At 35.9% G+C, this 18,775-nt stretch overlaps 1 protein-coding gene across 5 annotated transcripts in view; it reads right to left on the bottom strand.

The window, feature by feature from the left end:
* The window catches only part of CBLB (Cbl proto-oncogene B), an 81,840-nt gene that overhangs the window by 9,495 nt on the left and 53,570 nt on the right, over window positions 1-18,775 (bottom strand). For all 5 annotated transcript variants that reach the window (XR_015749796.1, XM_087966497.1, XM_026663957.2 and 2 more), the window contains 8 exons: window positions 18,238-18,423; window positions 15,862-16,230; window positions 14,896-14,990; window positions 8,878-9,015; window positions 6,583-6,671; window positions 6,365-6,493; window positions 4,185-4,328; window positions 232-351 (listed from right to left, as the gene is read on the bottom strand). Coding sequence is in view for 4 of the 5 variants with exons in the window: in XM_087966497.1 (XP_087822623.1) it covers window positions 232-351; window positions 4,185-4,328; window positions 6,365-6,493; window positions 6,583-6,671; window positions 8,878-9,015; window positions 14,896-14,990; window positions 15,862-16,230; window positions 18,238-18,423 (1,270 nt within the window). In the remaining variant the exon portion in view is untranslated. The remainder of the gene's footprint in view (window positions 1-231; window positions 352-4,184; window positions 4,329-6,364; window positions 6,494-6,582; window positions 6,672-8,877; window positions 9,016-14,895; window positions 14,991-15,861; window positions 16,231-18,237; window positions 18,424-18,775) is intronic.

Consider the following 18,775-nt stretch of genomic DNA (forward strand, 5'->3'; position numbering starts at 1 on the left):
GGGAAAAGCTCTAATTTCACTATCTTGCAAACAGATTAAAGGGTTAATCTAAACTGAAGCTCTAGAAAGGGAGGCTGATATCCTAAATCACATATTCTCCATTTTCAATTTTAATATACTTTCTGAGAGATTTAATCTGAAAGACTAAAGTAACAAATTCATCTTTTTGAAAAATTATGCAGAATATAAACAGTTCTGTAATTTTATTCCTGTATATTGGATTTTAATTACCTGAAGAAGATGGCAGTTGGTCATAATCCTGAGATATTCTATGGGCCTTTATATTTTCAATGGTTAATCTTCTAACAGGTGGTAACGGAACTGAGCCATTTGTAGGATCAAAAAAAAGATCTGTGAAAGGAAAAATAAAGATCATTTTGTGTATTTCTGTTCATAGGACATAAATTGACAAAAAAATAATTCAGTTAAAAATACACAAAAGACAAATGATGTAATATGTTAAATTTTAATTCAATTGACTTGAATTGTAAGGTCCCCTTCATGAAAAGGACTCCCTTCCAAAAAGAAAACTTCATTTTCTTTTTAATGCTTTATTTTGCTAATCATAAAAATTGTGGCTAATTTTAATCAACTATTGAAATATGTCATAAAGAATTCAAAGAAAACTTGAAGTATATGCACTCTAGAAGTCTTCAACATCTAGTTGTCCGGAAATCTATCACTCGTTTGCGGTGGAACACCACACTGTCTGCTACTGCTTTGCTGCAATTGTATTTTATAATCTTTTAACGTACAGTAGATTCACAGTAGATCCACCCATCCAACAAAGATTCTCAGCTTTCTTGTGGCCTCTAAAAGAAATTAGATAATGTGTGGCATATCTTCCCCTCAGTGGGAAAAAAAAACACTACCCTTTCATGAAGAGTGCTTCAAACCAAACAATATTGACAAAGCATTAGTAAACACACGTATGCTCTACTTACTCTCTTTCATCAATGGAGAAGAGTTATATTTAATAGATAAAAATAAATAAAAGCAATTAACTTTTTACAATAATGATTGGAACCTTTCTGTTGGAACTTTAATAGCTGTTTCAAAAGGAAATAATATGAGAATAAATTATTGTGCAAGATAGGACTTTAGAACATTTCCAGACCAAGTGCTGCACTTCATTTTCAATGGCATGCTGGGAGCTTCATTTCCTAAACTAATGACTAGAGTCAGGGCAATGGCTAAATTTGATTTTGCTTGATTTAGTTTTGCATTTAGTTAATATTAAATACAGTTACTCTCTAATCATGTTTTTAATTTTTCTCTCATGTCCCTTTATCATCTGAGAATCTTTAAAAGCCTCTGAGGACCAGCCCTAAATACTTTTTAAAGCCTCATGTAAAAATTAGAGAAGCAAGTATTAGCAATATTTAATGAGAGAAGCATTAAAAAATTAAGACGGCAATAACATTTATAAAATGTATAAATTATGCAAAATTAGACTGTGCTAATACTACCATTTTATAAATTGTATCCCCATCAGCAATGCAGAGCCAATAGCTCTAACAGTTATAGATCCTATTCTATACTGGAGACAGTTAGGGTCTTCCTCACAAGGAGCAGCTGTCTGGGGCATTTGTGGGTGATCTCAATTCTTCTCCTTGCCTGGCCAGCTCTTCATTCCTCTGTGGTTGTCAGCTCTGGTTTTTGCAGAGTTGTCTTTAATCTGCCATGTCTTCTCATATGACAAAATTCCAAACATAAACTATTTCTTAATTTGCAGACCACTATACCATTAATAGTATATATTTCAGAAATGTAGGAAATTAACTTATTTTTCCATAATCTCATAACTTCCATTTTATAGTGTACTCCTCCAAATGTATGGTTAGATCTCTGCCGACAAGTAGTTAAATATTTGAGAACATTTTTTTTTAAAAAAAACAAGTTTTATTAATTTTCAAAACACACAAGTCATCATTATCCATTACATATTTAAACCTTTTTCCATTATAAACTTAACAAGTCAGATAAACTATAATTCTGTTTTAAACCATTTCCATATAAACATACAAAAACCTCTTATCCAATTTCTCTTTATTTCTCTTTACTCTTATTCAATTTTATTATTATTATTTCATCTATTTCTTTCTGACTTAGTTACCATTATTCTCATTCTATATTTCTACAAGGTTTTATTAATTCTCCCCAGAAAAAAAAAAACATATACCCACAACACACAAAACATAAAAAAAAATCTTTTTGGAAAGTAACTTGGACCCAGGTATCTCTCTCTTCATGGACTTCAACTGTATTCATGCTCATCTTACATATCATTACTTATTTTATTTACCATTCTAAGTCTTCTATATTAACTTCTCCACATATTTCACTCTTCTTAATTCTATCTTAATTAATCATCTTAATTTGAGTCATTATATTTGTATCTTTTGTCCATTCTTTATTGTACCTTTGTCTCATTCCTTATAAAAAAAAGAAATTTCTCCTGAAATCACTAATCAGAGTATGATGCCTTTCTATCTCCCCACTAAATTAATCAAGTTAATCTTTAAAAAAACACCCAATACCCAATCCGATTTTGCTTGGTACATTCTATCTGAATAATATATCCAAAATAATTAAATACATAGTTAAACAATAAATCTAAATATTAAAAACAAATACTATAATAAAAATTTTATAATAACATCAATACCATAATCTTATTAAACTCTTTAATTAATACTCAATACTAAACCTCCCCTCATATTATTAAATTTTAAAACCAATCATTATTAAACATTTCAACATTTTAATCTCTTATCAACTCTTAAGCCATTTAAGTTTTCTATTTCTAATACAATACTACAATATCATCTTATGTACCTTGCAAAATCTCTTTGAAGAAATTATATTTTATCCTTTATCCCTAAAAAAGATTCCTTTTTTCCCATTTAATTTCAAAACTTTGTAGCTTTTCTCCACCTTTTCCCTTTCTTTCTTCTCCCAACAAACCTTTCTACCCACCCTTCTTCTAGCCTCTGCCTTACTGGCTTCCCTTCTCTGTCGTATTCCTTTTCCCTTTTGTTTACTATCATTATATTGATTTTGCATCTTATTTTTCCCTTTCTTCAATGTTTTTTTAAATCTTAAGTCCTTTATTTCTCTTCCTTCCCCTCTTCCTTCTTTCTTGGTCAAGTTCTGAGATTTATTAAAGATGGCTGCCTCTCCTTCTTCTGCTGCTGTCTTCATCTGTTGTAATGTTTGTTGATAGTTAATAAGCGCCATTTCTAAAAAAAGGAAGGCTTCTTTCAAACCAGCTTTACCATTTTTTTTGCTTGTTCATAATCTTTTCTCAGTTCCTCAATAGAAAGAGCCATTATAAATCTTTTCTTTTCCCCTTCTTTCTTCTTACAGCAACCAAAATATTCCAAAGGAAAGATAAAACAGTCCCAAAGTTATCAATCAGTCCAAACCAAGGCAGAGTTCTCACTTTCACCTCCTAGGGTAGTGTCAATCAGAAAAAAAGAAAGTCCAAATCTGTTTCTTAAAATCTTATTGCAGTATATTTTAGTCTTTCAATCCTTAAAGCATCTCCTCCAACAAAGTCTTAGCATACAGATATTTTTTTTTAATCCTCTCTCTTCCCACTCATCACTTAAAGCCAGTTTTCACCTAAAAAAAAATAGGTTTCTTAATATTCACTTTTTATTCCATAGGAAAAGAGGGTAAGCTTTCCTTTCAGCACCATCAAACTGCCGCTTTTTTCCTCTTTTAGAAGGTATCATTCAGAAAGTCATACTTTTCAGGAATTTTGTTAAATATGTCTTAGAGTCCTAGGAACCAAGAAAAACTTTCTCCTTCCAAACACTTTCTCCACTTCCTCCTGCGCATTCTTACCCGGCTGCCAGCTTCTTTGTGGCGGCCATTACGGACCGCCGCTGCACCGTCCTGGGAAAAGGGGGTTCTGCCGGCCGGGGAGGGGGTCTGCAACACCCCCAAACCCCTCTCCGGATACCCCCTACCTTCAGCTGCCCCTGCAGGGCAGCCTAGCTCCGTATCCGTCCGGATCGGAGCCCCAAAAACGGCTAGCGCGGCAGGGATCGCACAGCTTCGCGAATCCCTACCGCTCGCGAAGCCGACAAACCGGAAGTCCCAAATATTTGAGAACATTTTTTATAACTAACTCTCTACAATAAAATAAAATAATTATCACCATCACCATTTCTTACCAGTGGGAGGGTGGTACAGTTCATGTCCAGACAGGGGTCTATTTCCTGCAACAAGTGGTCTTGTTTGCTCAATGAAGCTATGGCGTGCAGGAGGTGGTGGAGGTGGAGGAAGGGAAGGTGGTGGATTGTCGGACAAATCTTCACCTGCATTGACAGAGAAATAATATAAATCCACTATCAGATTGTTTTCCGAAAGTTGATCTAGCAGTACAATGATTTTAATATAGGTCATTCTCAACTTAGTATCACAATTGAGACTGGAATTTTGGTTGTAAGTTGTGATTGTTAAGTGGGTCACCACAACAATACTTTTTTAGAGGAAAGATAATCGGCACTACCTCAGTTTAGTTATTTGAGACATCAACACTTCAGGATTCGAGTCTAGACTTGTCCCTTTGTGGAGTCAAACTGGTTAGTAGATAAATGAATTTGGAGTGAACAAATTTCTATTGAATCGTTCTTCAGTTAAACTCCAAGGCTATTCTGATTAACACTGTAAAAGTAAAATATCTTTAGCTAAAAAGTCAGAATAAAGGAATTTTTTTTTGGGAGGGGGGGGGGAGGGAATTTTCAAATACTTTTAGCTCAGAATTTTCCTTATGAAATGTAAACTTCTATGATAAGTGGGCCTTTGAATCTGTGTCCAGACTCAATATTTTTGCTAGTAGAAAGCCATATTTATTCATTTGAAAGATATCTCCTTCCATGGTCCAAATCAATTAATACATCACTGTGGGGGCCTACAGCCAATACTTTATTAATGCTTGTTTTCCTTGAATTAGAGTTATAAAACTATTCAGGCTCTTCCATAGCTAACCCAAGATACAGCCCACATTCTGGTAACACCCCAATATCAGTAGAGGTCTTTGAAGCCATTATACAAAATAAAAGTAAAGTTTCTGCTAGAGAAATTGCTTACCGTTTTAGGTTGCTACAAATAAATCATTGAAACATATTACGTAATATTCTAGCCTTTCTCTCCAAAATTAAAATTAAAAAGAGTTTGTTGACTTGCTTGACAAATAACAGCCAGGCAAATCAAGATAATTTGAGAAAACATGTCTTGATGAAACTGTTAATCTAGTTTTTTTTTTAAATTAAAACTTCCCCTCTCCCAGTTTAGGAATATACATTAAAACAGAACATTTTTCTATGGTATTATAAATTATGCTTATATTTATGATAATTTGAGATGGAATTTAATTCATTTTGATTTTGAATAAAATGTTCACATCAAGCTAAATTTACATGTGGGAGACAAATACACAAAACTGCATACTCTTAATCTAATACGACTAAATATTAATGCATCAAATATATTATCATTTGCAGAAAAATGTATTATAATTTTGAACTGACTGTAGAATACTGGTAGTCCTCAAATTACGATGACAATTGAGTCCAAACTTTTTGCTACTAAGTGAATATTTGTTAAATACCCTGTTTCTCCAACAATACGGCCTCCCCCAATAGGAAGTCCCAGCATGTTTTATAGGCATGAAATGAAATTAAGCCCCTCCCCTCAAATTAAGGCCTATATTAAGACATGAGAAATGGGGGGAATGGTGGGATATTTTGCTGTTAGGAAGTACTTTTGTTGCACACCCGGATATGGTGCTGCCTGTATTGACCGCGATACGAAGTGCCCCACCAACGCCAAGGTCAACATCTAAGCCGTCGCCGCCCGCCTGAGAATGCAAGGGGGGGAATTAAGTCACCCCCGAAAAGACGGCCTAGCCATTTTTTCGGGGCTCAAAAAAAAATAAGACCCAGCCTTAGTATATGAGAAACACGGTAAGTTTGCCCCATTTTACGACCTTTCTTGCCACAGTTAAATGAATTATTGTAATTGTTAAATTAGTCAAATTGTTGTTAAGTGAATCTGGTTTCCAACCATCATAAATATGAGTCAATTGCCAAGTGTCTGAATGACCATGGGAATGCTACTACAGTTGTTAAGTGTGAAAACTGGTCATAAGTCACTTTTTTCAGTGCTGTTGTAATTTTGAACGGTCATTAAACACTGTTGTAAGTTGAGGACCACCTGTACAATCATAAAAATCAATGAGGCATCATTTATTCGATACTTAGTGCAGGGTCTTAGATTTAGTCTACATAAAGCCGTGTTTGAAAGATTTATAAGAAGCTTGCTATATTGGAAGAAAAAGAGAATATATAACCTGGAGGATGCACAAGCAAGTCATAATCAGAGGACGTTCTATTGAGTACAGATGCATGTTTCAAATTTTCCCTCAGTGGAGGTCGCAGAGGCGGCAAAGGTATTGGAATAGTAGAATCAAAGGCTTCTCCTAAATACCAAACATTTAAAGTACCTTAATTTTTAAAGTTTCAAAAACAGCATGTTAATTTTTCCCTTCCAAACATGCACTACTCATACCTATATCAGGTTGTTTCAATTTTTTCATCTCAGATGAAGTATTGTGCATTTCACTACTTATTCCAGAGCACTGACCATTTTCAAATACACTGAAAGCAAACATAAAGCCTGTAGTTTTAATCACATAGAAATTACATGAAATTAGATGCAAAAATGAAATGCAAAATGAAGATACTTAAAATAGTAGTAGAAAAATTTAACTTCAGACATCAACTCATCCCCTCTGTCCCTATTTTTAATCACTATCATATATCTTAATTTTTAATAAAAGACAGCATCATCATTTTCTAGCACCAATTGCACATGAACTCAATAGAGGCAGATAAGAACTCAAGCCAAATAAAGTTTGATGAAATGACTGACAATTATAATTTATTTCATGTTCCTATAAAGGGAAATACATATATGAATTCTTAATTAAAATGAGGGGGGGCAGGGGAGAGAGGAGGATGTATTTAATTTCTATAACTGCCCATCGCAACATGTGACTTTGAAAACAATTAAAACAGTACAAAATAAATATATGAGACCAAGCAAAATTTATTATGTATATTAATACAGCTTGGACACAGGGCCCTTAACACATTCAAGGCCCCAAGCCTGGGCATAAAACCAAGTCTACGTGGCCTTGCAAAAGGGCCTTAGGGTCAGGATCATCCTAGTATCTGACAGGACATATTCCAAAGGGCAGGAGCTACAGCAGAGAAGGGTTGATTTCCTGATTTCCGCCAGCCAACATTCTTGGCTGAGGGGATCTGCAGCATGCCCAATCTGCCTGACCGAATTGGACAGATAGAAACAACTGACCACCCCTTAGTAATCCGATTGCAGATCAAGCAATAACCAGCTCCTTGAATTGCACCCAAAACCATGCTGGAATACTGGTAACTCACAAAGCAGTGATGTTACATATATCAAATACCCACTTTACTACATGTATAGCTACATTTTGTATCAATTGAAGCTTCTGAGTGCTTTTTAAGGGCAGTCCCATGGAGAAGACATTGCAGTAGTTCAGAAAAGAGGTCACAATGCATGAGTAACTGTCAGCAAATCCTCCCTATCCAGAAATGGGTACAACCAGAGTCATCTTACAGGGGAGATGGGTGGCATAAAATTTAATCTATATATCAATCAACTGGCATACTACCCTATGTAGTGCAAAGGCCCTTCTAGCCACCTCTAGCAGCTGATCTTCTAGCAGGAACTCTGATTCAAAGAGGACGCCCAGATTGTGCACTGGATCCATCTGGGTAGTGCCACTCTATCCAGAACTAGTGGTGGAAAACCCTTATCATCACAAGGCCCAAATATGCAAAGACACTTTCTTGGGTTGAGTTGAAAACCAATGCATCCCACTGAGATTCTTACAGCCTCTAGGCACTGACATAGGACAGGTAGTCCAGGGTGGAGATACAAAGCTGGGTAGCATCAGCATATTGATGGTACCTTATCCCAGACTGTTGGATCTCCTCACCCAGTGGCCTCATCTGAAGGTTAAATAGGACAGAACAGAGAATTGAGCCCTGGGATATCCCACAAAGTTGGGGCCATAGGTTGGAACTCTACCCTCATCAACACCAACTGGAATGGACCCTGGAGAAAAAAGGAGAATCAAAGCAATACAATGTTACTCACCCCCAATTCCCAAAGATGGTCCAGAAAGAACCATGATCAATGGAATCGAAGGCCACTAAGAAATCAAAAAGAACAAGGACGGTTGCACTATTCCCAGCTCACTACTGGCAGAGGTCATCTAAGAGCACAGTCAATGCTGTCTCAGTCCTGTACCCAGTCTTAACTTCTGACTGAAAAGTGTCCAGATAATCTGCTTCATCCAGGGTTCTCTGCAGCTGCTACACAACCACCTTATTTACAAGCTTTCCTTAAAAAAGGGAAGGTTGGAGACCGGACAAAAGCCAGACTGGTTGGGTCAGGGGATGACTCCTTCAGGACAGAGTGCACTAATGCCTCCTTAAGAGCTGATGGAATCACCTCCACCCTCAAGAAGTTATTAATTACAGCCCAGACCCAATCATGTTTATTTTTGTGTCTGTGCATGTGTGTACTTGCTGAAATATATGTTAAAAGCTGTGAATTATATTCTGAGGATGTATGTCTATTTCTTGTGTGGAAATTTAGCAGAGAGGTGCTGAAACCTGGTATCAAAATATGTTAAATTCTGTGTAAAGATGTAATCTTAAAAGTAACATTATGATTGACATCAATAAAATATAAAACTAAATTGAATGTCATGTAAAATGATTCTCTACCATCATCTTTAAATAACCTTACCGAATATGGGACTTCATATTATGGCAATGAAGTGATTGTGAAGGCAAAGAAACAGGATGGGATGAAGGAATCTTGTACTCATCTTCTACATGTTCTCTTGATTTTTCAGAAAAGGAATTTATAACAGCAACAGAAGACCTCAAGAGAAAAGTACACCAGATCCAGATGAGTTTTTGTTGGTACAGAAAATAAATATATCAATCACCGCATTTACAAATGGATTTAATTACATTTTTTCTATTTTATTGCCACAACAAAGCCAAAAATAGAGTAGGTATGTGTATTTAATGAGACACAAATGTGTTCCACTTCCTTATGGAGGTTGTGCACTTTGCTCTCTTCTCTCTTTTTCCACAAGCCAAGAAGACACTCAGAAATTTCCAGCTTTGATTAACTGCAGCTTTCTTTGCAAAACAAATTCAGATGTCTCAATAGAGAGAGACACAAAGCAAAACTTAAGAAGTTTAAGCCATACTATGTTATTTTTAAAAAAACTAGAAGAACTGAAATTATAGTTGTATTTTCTTTAAATAAAATTTGAAATGCTGTACATGTCAAAAAACAATTGTTGCATGGAAATAATTCAACAAATTAACTCATTGATAATTTATAATGCAAATAATCACTAAAACATACACTGCTCAAAAAAATAAAGGGAACACTTAAACAACACAATGTAACTCCAAGTCAATCACACTTCTGTGAAATCAAACTGTCCACTTAGGTAGCAACATTGATTGACAATCAATTTCACATGCTGTTGTGCAAATGGAATAGACAACAGGTGGAAAGCATAGGCAGTTAGCAAGACATCCCCAATAAAGGAGTGGTTCTGCAGGTGGTGACCACAGACCACTTCTCAGTTCCTATGCTTTCTGGCTGATGGTTTGGTCACTTTTGAATGCTGGCGGTGCTTTCACTCTAGTGGTAGCATGAGATAGAGTCTACAACCCACACAAGTGGCTCAGGTAGTGCAGCACATCCAGGATGGAACATCAATGCGAGCTGTGGCAAGAAGGTTTGCTATGTGTGTCAGTGCAGTGTCCAGAGCATGGAGGCGCTACCAGGAGACAGGCCAGTACATCAGGAGACTTGGAGGAGGCCGTAGGAGGGCAACAATCCAGCATCAGGACCGCTACCTCTGCCTTTGTGCAAGGAGGGACAGGAGGAGCACTGCCCAGAGCCCTGCAAAATGACCTCCAGCAGGCCACAAATGTGCATGTGGCTGCTCAAACGGTCAGAAACAGACTCCATGAGGGTAGTATGAGGGCCCGACATCCACAGGTGAGGGTTGTGCTTACAGCCCAACACCATGCAGGACATTTGGCATTTGCCAGAGAACACCAAGATTGGCAAATTCGCCACTGGCGCCCTGTGCTCTTCACAGATGAAAGCAAGTTCACACTGAGCACATGTGACAGATGTGAGGGTCTGGAGATGCTGTGGAGAACGTTCTGCTGCCTGCAACATCCTCCAGCATGACCGGTTTGGCAGTGGGTCAGTAATGGTCTGGGGTGGCATTTCTTTAGGGGCCGCACAGCCCTCCATGTGCTCGCCAGAGGTAGCCTGACTGCCATTAGGTACTGAGATGAGATCCTCAGACCCCTTGTGAGACCATATGCTGGTCCGGTTGGCCCTGGGTTCCTCCTAATGCACGACAATGCTAGACCTCATGTGGCTGGAGTGTGTCAGCAGTTCCTGCAAGACGAAGGCATTGATGCTATGGACTGGCCCGCCCGTTCCCCAGACCTGAATCCAATTGAGCACATCTGGGACATCCTGTCTCGCTCCATACACCAACGCCACATTGCACCACAGACTGTCCAGGAATTGGGGGATGCTTTAATCCAGGTGTGGGAGGAGATCCCTCAGGAGACCATCCGCCACCTCATCAGGAGCATGCCCACACATTGTAGGGAGGTCATACAGGCACGTGGAGGCCACACACACTACTGAGCCTCATTTTGACTTGTTTTAAGGACATTACATCGAAGTTGGATCAGCCTGTAGTGTTTTTTTCCACTTTAATTTTGAGTGTAATTCCAAATCCAGACCTCCATGGGTTGCTAAATTTGATTTCCATTGATAATTTTTGTGTGATTTTGTTGTCAGCACATTCAACTATATAATGAACAAAGTATTTAATAAGAATATTCCATTCATTCAGATCTAGGATGTCTTATTTTTGTGTTCCATTTATTTTTTTGAGCAGTGTATGTCAAAATACAAGATGCTATGAATCTATTTCCATAAGCTCCAAAGACAACGGTGTTTCCCAACTCTGAAAGCTCAATCTCCAAAGATAGTTTTAGGAACTGTCATTAATTATGCACAGATGTTTTAAAAACAGGCATTTCAGACATTTAGATAGTATTATAGAACTCAAAAGATATGCAAACACCCTAAAGTGTAACATCAAAGTTATGGATTGTTAGTGTCCATTTCGGTTAGCTTTAGGACAATTAAACATCAAAACAATGGGGGAAAATACCCAATGTGTTGCAAGGAACTAAAAGAGATAACTAGCTTCAAGCTATAATTTAGAGGGAGATTCATGAGAAAAGGAACATTTTTCCTTCCAAAACAGTTTAAAATGTTCACTTTCACTATTATGCATTTTGTACTACACAAACTGTATTTCAAAGCAGTTCAAGCTATATAAAATATAACAAAAAAGGAAGGTGGCTTTTTAAATTAATTTCTTTAATAAAAAGTTTGTAACATTCAATGAAATATAAGGCTTATAAAGATAAAATGCAAGAGTTTACTATGGTACTTTCTGTAAAGTCTACAAAATAAGACAAAACAAGCATATATATTTTTATCAGTATCCCAAATGAGTATTTCATTTGCCAGCAGGAATGCTACATAAAACTACAGAAACTGAATTAATTGTATTAATGAAGATATATGTGATTCAAAATTATACTTGAACTGAAACTATTAATTTGACATCATTTCAGATATAACAGGCTCCTTTTCAACTATAAGAACCATACCAAATGACACCATTGATCTCAAATTCAATTGTCAAGCATAGTGCTTCTATGACATACTTTATGACATCCGACATATCATCTTATGATCTATCTAATGAATAACTGGTAAGCCCTGGCAAGTTAGATTTATTCTAATAAGCTTGTATATTGGCAGCATCAAAACTGGATTTTGGAGTGCCTGCTTCAGCATAACTTTGTGAGCAAATGATACTATAGACATATGAGATACTATTTTTTATTATGTAACTTAATTGACCTATTGATTTGAATGTCTAAAGACTTTATTTTTTACAATGTGTTTTTGTATTAATGAAACAAAGAAAATGTTAAAAAGTTATGATATTTATGTAGTTACTTACCAAGCACATCTAAATTATATTAAAGTAACCAAAACATCTTTATAATATGCCCCAAGGAATGTCAAAACTTTTGAGCCTCTAATGGTTAGAAATCGAAAGTTGAAAAATTTGACACAACCTAATATACAGTATATGTTCTTAGTTTACAACATATATTATTAGTTTTTTTTCTTCTTGTTTTGCAATTTTAGTTCAGCTTTATTCATTTCTATATTTTAAAACTTATTTTAAATCACTTGGGGTTGTATGAAATGTGCAGTATATAATAAATGAATGCTAAATAAATACATACATAAATTTATATTATTATATAAGTAGTGTTTATTTATAAATAGATTATTTATTATTTATAAATAAAGGATGATATGGGGCTCTCCTTGAAAAGTTATCCAGAAGTTTCAATTGGTTCAAAATGTGGCAGTCCACATGGCTTTATGCAGGCCTAGATTTACATGTGTCATTTCTCCTGTGGCAACTGCATTGACTACTGATCCACTTCCAGGTCCAATTGAAGATGCTGGTTGTCACCTTTAAAGCAATACTTGGGGACCAGGTTATTTGAATGACCATCTTTTCGCAATTACATTTACCTGACCCACTAGAGTGGAGGGAGCAGGGAATGTTAATGGTCCCTTCTCCTAAGGAGGTTCATCTACTAGGACCAAGAAGAAAGGCCTTCTCCATGATGGCTCCCTCCCAGTGGAAAATCATCCTGTGGACATAAGATTGGCTCCCACTACAACTTTCAAAAGGTCCTGAAGACATGTCAATGAGCCCGGTGACTCCAGATCAGGATAGAGCCTATCAAGTGGTTTATTTGATTGATAGTTATCATCGGGGTGGGGGTGGGGTGTTATGGCTTGTTACTATTTTTATATTGGGTTTTTAAGCTGCCCAGTTACTGACAGTGAGTTGGGCAGGCATATACATTCTCATAAATAAATAAAATACAGATCTGATGTTTTGCCACATAATTTTTTTTAAAAAAAACCTTAATGGTTTCATGTTTTATCACCTGCAGTACATATCATGAGGATTCTGTAAAATACCAGCTTTAATAAAAAAATAAACAATTTCCTCAAGATTCACTGAGATGATCTGGTATCGGCTACTTAATGTTTACAGGTTTTTTTACTAGAAAACTCTTGGTTTTATACTTTCAGCCTAGAATAAACAGCATTGATTGGAGAGTTGATACAAGAGATGCAGAGGTGGTATTTAGCAGGTTCCGAAAAGTTCTGGAGAACCAGTAGCAAAAATTTTAAGTAGTTCAGAGAACTGGCAAATACTACCTCTGACTGGACATTTTACAGTATCCTTCCCCTGCCATGCCCACCAAGCCACTCCCACAGAACCGGTAGTAAAAAATTTTGAATCCCACCACTGAAGAGGTGACATGAGAAATATTTATCATCAGATTCATAAGAATTGAAAGATGTGGGGGAAGGGATTATATCTAGTGGTGAAAAACAGCATTTATGAAACAGAGTCCCATAGAGGAAAAAAAGACAAAAGAAAATATTACTAGTCCTTTTATCAGCACTATGCATAATTATTTATTCTCTCAGATAATTGCCTAATGTGTGGAAAACTAGAAGGAAAGAATGATGGTGACTGAAAATTTACTATCCTATCTCCCGTAGAGAGGCCAATTTCAAAATCTGAATTTTTAATTTGAACTTTTAGGAAAACTTTTTTTTGACTCTTCCATTTTTATGATGGTAGGTTGGGGTCCATTGTAACCCGCTTTCCTCAAACCTGGATACTGAAACTGCTAAATCTTTTTTTAAAAATTACTTTTTGAACATTTCATCAAAATTCTTTCAATGACTTCTATAAGTAGGCATTATTTGTGTGAATATGTGCCTTCAAATCAGTGTTGATGCCTGAAAAAGTCTTTACAGTTCCCTTGGCAAGATTTTGGAACTGTTTTGCCACTGTCTCCTCCCTATGGCTGCGAGGGGGCGTGGCTTAAGGTCACTCAGAAGCTTCATGACAAGGCAGAAGTCTCTGAGCATGATCATCCTAGCCATTGCCAGGATTTATGAAAAGTTCCGGAGAGAGTCTTTAGGGAGGTAATTCTACTCTTCCCCCATTTTAGAAAGTGTTTTTTTATCATTGTTTAAAAATGAAACTATAGATCACCCTAATGGCTTCCAAAACCAAGCTTTATTTCTCCTGGCATAGAGCCTACTGTTTCGACAAAAAGATGAAAGAGAAGATGACTGCTTAATTCTAGAAACTATCTTTTCACATTAGTAAATCACATATTGATACAAAATTATTATTGGCTTATTAAGTCTGATTTTTCAAAGTTTGTATGCATCACAAATTCTGTATTTTTAAGACTCCAGTAAAGATCTGTTTTATGATTATAATTATGAAATGCCTATTAACAGAATCTGAAGGGACTATGATATGGTAACTTTCAATATTTATTCACAGCCTTCTTTAATGTTCTTTTAAAATACTTTCAAATATATTTTTTAAAATTCATCTTTGCAGAACATTGATGGCTTCTAGATAAATGAAGATCTGAAAACTCCCAAATTTGTGAACATATTCTACTCAATACATAATTCTCATTCATAAAAATAAAAAATCCTGCATCCTCATAATTCATATAATATATAATTTAATGTTCTTAAAATTGAACTTACTTCATATTTGGCATAGCTGAAACAACTGGTGGGGGAGGTGAAATGCGAGGTGGAACATCATATTCCTCATTACCTAGATGTCCATTTGAAAATATCTGAAAGAGATAGATTTCTCAGGATGGTAATTTGCAAACTACATGCAAGTAAAATGCTCATTTATAACATTTTGAACCCATTCTCATCTTTAATTTCATGTTTCATTCTGCCTGTCATCAATATAAATTTCATGTGTGCAGCACTATAAATAATTCAGCTAAGATTTTCTCACACACTTTGTAACAGAACAGAATATGTAACAGATATCTAGGAGAGAAGCAGCCTCGACCTAAGAAATTTCCTGACAGTGAGAACAATTAATCAGTGGAACAGCTTGCATTTAGAAGTTGTAGATAATCCATCACTGGAGGTTTTAAAGAAGAGTTTGGAAAGCTATTTGTCCAGAACGGTATAAGATCTGCTTGTATAAAGGGTTGGACTAGAAGACTTCCAAGACCCCTTCCAATTATTATTACATTCTGTATTTTGTTACCTAAATAATTCAGCTAGGGTTCCCCCTCATAGACTTTAATAAGCATATTCCTTAAAAAATCTGATATGGAATTATGTTTTTAGTTATTTTACTATACAATTTTCAAATAAATTATAATTAAGTAGGCCACTAAATGATATATTACATTTACCTTTATACTGTACTATTATTTGAGCATTCGTGTTTATTAAACTTGTTGCATCATGTATCTTCCAATGGTAATTCACGACATAAGAATTGTTGCAGAATTTTTTTATTATAACACATGCAATAATATTTTCTACTGATATCTAAATTTGCAGTAAATTCAATTATCATTTCCTATAAATGGCTTCCTATTATTTAATTATTCCACACACTTCTCAACAGCATCAGACTTCAAATTCAATATTCCTAACTAAAACTAAGCTTCATGCATCACACCATTTGGCTCTTACCTTGGTACCTTCTAAAGGTAATTCAGAGAATCTGTGCTTTCGCAGAAATAATGGATCAGAACCCATACGACAATGTCTTCCATTCATATTTGAGCTCGCAGTAAGTCCAGGTTTGGGACAATTATCATTTCCTACTATACGACATCCCACAATTTGATTATTCCCACACACTTCTCTGGAGCACCAGGCTTCAAGTGGCATTGGTTGTTCCCTGGCAGATACACTTTCAGGATGATGCAAATGTCTACTTAATCTATTATCTGGAGGAATGGGTGGAGGCCTTTCTGGTGGAGGTGGAGGTGGATCTCGTATTGGTGGTGGTGGTGCTGGAAGAGGCTTGTCTTGTTTCCTCATCATACCTGGAGAAGACTGAGGCATAACACAAAATAAAATGCTTCATTAAGTATATAATCTATACTTAAGTGACAAATACAGTATTTTGTATAGTCACCCTAATACATACATAACTAAAAATTAATACTGCAAAATTATATGAATCAAGATAAACACACCCAAATATAAAAGCAAACCGTATTATAAATAACATCCAGAATCTTTCAATGTCAGTTAAAATGATAACATTAATTAAAATATCAATGAACAATTTGCAAACTTCAATAAATCAATAACAATCCATAATTAACAATTAAAAACTCATCAAATCAGAAAAATAAAATACTAATACAGTACACAGCTAAGATGTTGCATACATATGGAAGCACATGATTTGCAGATGATACAACAGTGGTGGAACTCATCTCTGGGGGCAATGAGACTGCCTATCGAGATGAGGTGGACAGGTTGCTTTTGTGGTGTGGAGACAATAATTTGGTCCTTAATACCAATAAGACCAAGGAGCTTATTGTGGACTATAGAAGGAATAGATCAGACATCCAGCCCTTGCTTATCAATGGAGACCGAATGGAACAAGTGGATAGTTTTAAGTTTCTGGGTGTTATCATAAAAAAGGACCTGACCTGGGGCACTCACATTGCAGCACTGGTCAAAAGAGCCTAGCAGAGATTATACTACCTGAGACTTCTCAGGAAACAACAACTGAATGAAAAACCTACCGCTGTACCATAGAGAGTATTTTAACTTACTGCACCTGTGTATGGTTTGCCAATTGCACAGTGGCAAGATAGGACAGCGCTCCAGACGGTTAACGTCATTGCCAAGAGGATCATTGGTTACCCTCTTCCCTCTTTGGAAGAGCTTTATAGCTCCCGCTGCCTTACGAAAGTTCAAAACATTCTTAAAGTTCCATCTCATCCTGGGCACCCTTTTTTTGAACTATTATATCTGGCAGACAGTAAAGAATAATAAAAACAGACAAATAGGCTGAAAAACAGCTTCTATCCCAGGGCAGTAACTATATTAAATTCTACTGTGTAGTGCAATATTAATGCAATATCAGGTTTTCAATTGTACAGAATGTAAAGGATGTGTGTTTGTGTTTTGTTTCTATAGTTATAACGTACACTGAAGATGGCATTTAATTTTGTTGTACGAGTTGCAATGACAATAAAGTAAACTAGACTAGACTAGACATACTCTAAATATCTTCTTTCTTTTTTTACTATGCATCCAATATTTGGTTAAAAATCTGTTTAGTGTTCCAGCTATAATCCAAAGCTGGATATTCTTTAGAACGTTTATAAAGTAATTATTTCTCTTCTCATAAAATACTGTCTTCACTGTAATCAAAAGTAGTCTCCATAATTTTTTTCAACTAATTGTAATTGAGTATCCCACATAATTTTATTTGTTCTAGTATCTGTGAAAGTAAGTGTAGAATATATAAGTAAAATAATTAACTTTATAAGGTAACTCGTGATTTTTGAAAAGAATATAGAGTACCGCACTGACTAGAGCATCTCACTATATAGAGACATAGGATAGTGTGTATATATAATAATCATAAAAAGTCACAGAAAGTATTGAAGTATTAACACAGGAAGGAGATTAGGCTGTTGGTTTGAGCTCCGAGCTTGGCAATTTGGTTACAAACATTTCATCACCATTTGAGGAAACATCATCAGTTCAAAACGCACTGACGATGCTTCTCGAATGATGACAAAATGTTTGCACATTTCAACAGGAAGCTCAGAGTTCAACAGTGAAGACATATACACACACCAGTTTATATGCTTTACTTGTTCTAATTATTGTTTGCTTTTCCAAATACACAAAATATTGACTTAGTGAAAAAAGAAGCAAAAGCTTAGGTGCAGGAATGGTCACAAGTTAATTGATTTCAGTGTATTTGAATAAAAGCAGAAAAACCCTGAGAATAGCAACTAAAGAGGTCCTCATATTGCTTCTAAGAAAAATAACGTTAAATTCCTAAGTTCTATTACTAAATTGTACATTTACCTTTGGTGAGTTTGTTGGGCTGGAACAAGGGGATCGGCAAACTCCTTTCTGTATTAGGTCCAATCGAGGAGGGACTGGTGGAAGGGTAAGATGGGATCCTTGTATGGGATCAGGAAATTGTTTCCTTCTTTGAGCAAGAGGAGATGATCCTGGAGATGTCACTGGGGAATTCTGTCTTTCATTACACTGCAACAGAAGATATTATGAAGCATCAACTTGCAAGTTCTTACTAGGCACTTGTCAATTATAACAATATAAGATGTTCAGACTGGATTTGGAATTTTTTGTTCCTCTATCGAGACTTTCCTAAGGACCTGGGACAGGCAGGTGTAGATGTTTGATGGTGTTACATCTCAGGTATAATCTCAGGATGCAAACTGTTTTGAGTAAAGCTGCTTGTTCAACTGACTGGTGGTAAATTTGTCAATGCCAATAGTGTTCAAGTGGTGCTCTAGTTGTTTTGGGATTGCACCCAAGGAATGTATGACTATTGATACTACATTTGCTTTCTTTTGCCATAGTTGTTCTATTTGCAGGT

This window comes from Notechis scutatus, chromosome 5, assembly GCF_049901735.1.
Source record: "Notechis scutatus isolate UNSWTSFEM ecotype Mainland chromosome 5, rNotScu1.2, whole genome shotgun sequence".
Lineage (NCBI taxonomy): Eukaryota > Metazoa > Chordata > Lepidosauria > Squamata > Elapidae > Notechis > Notechis scutatus.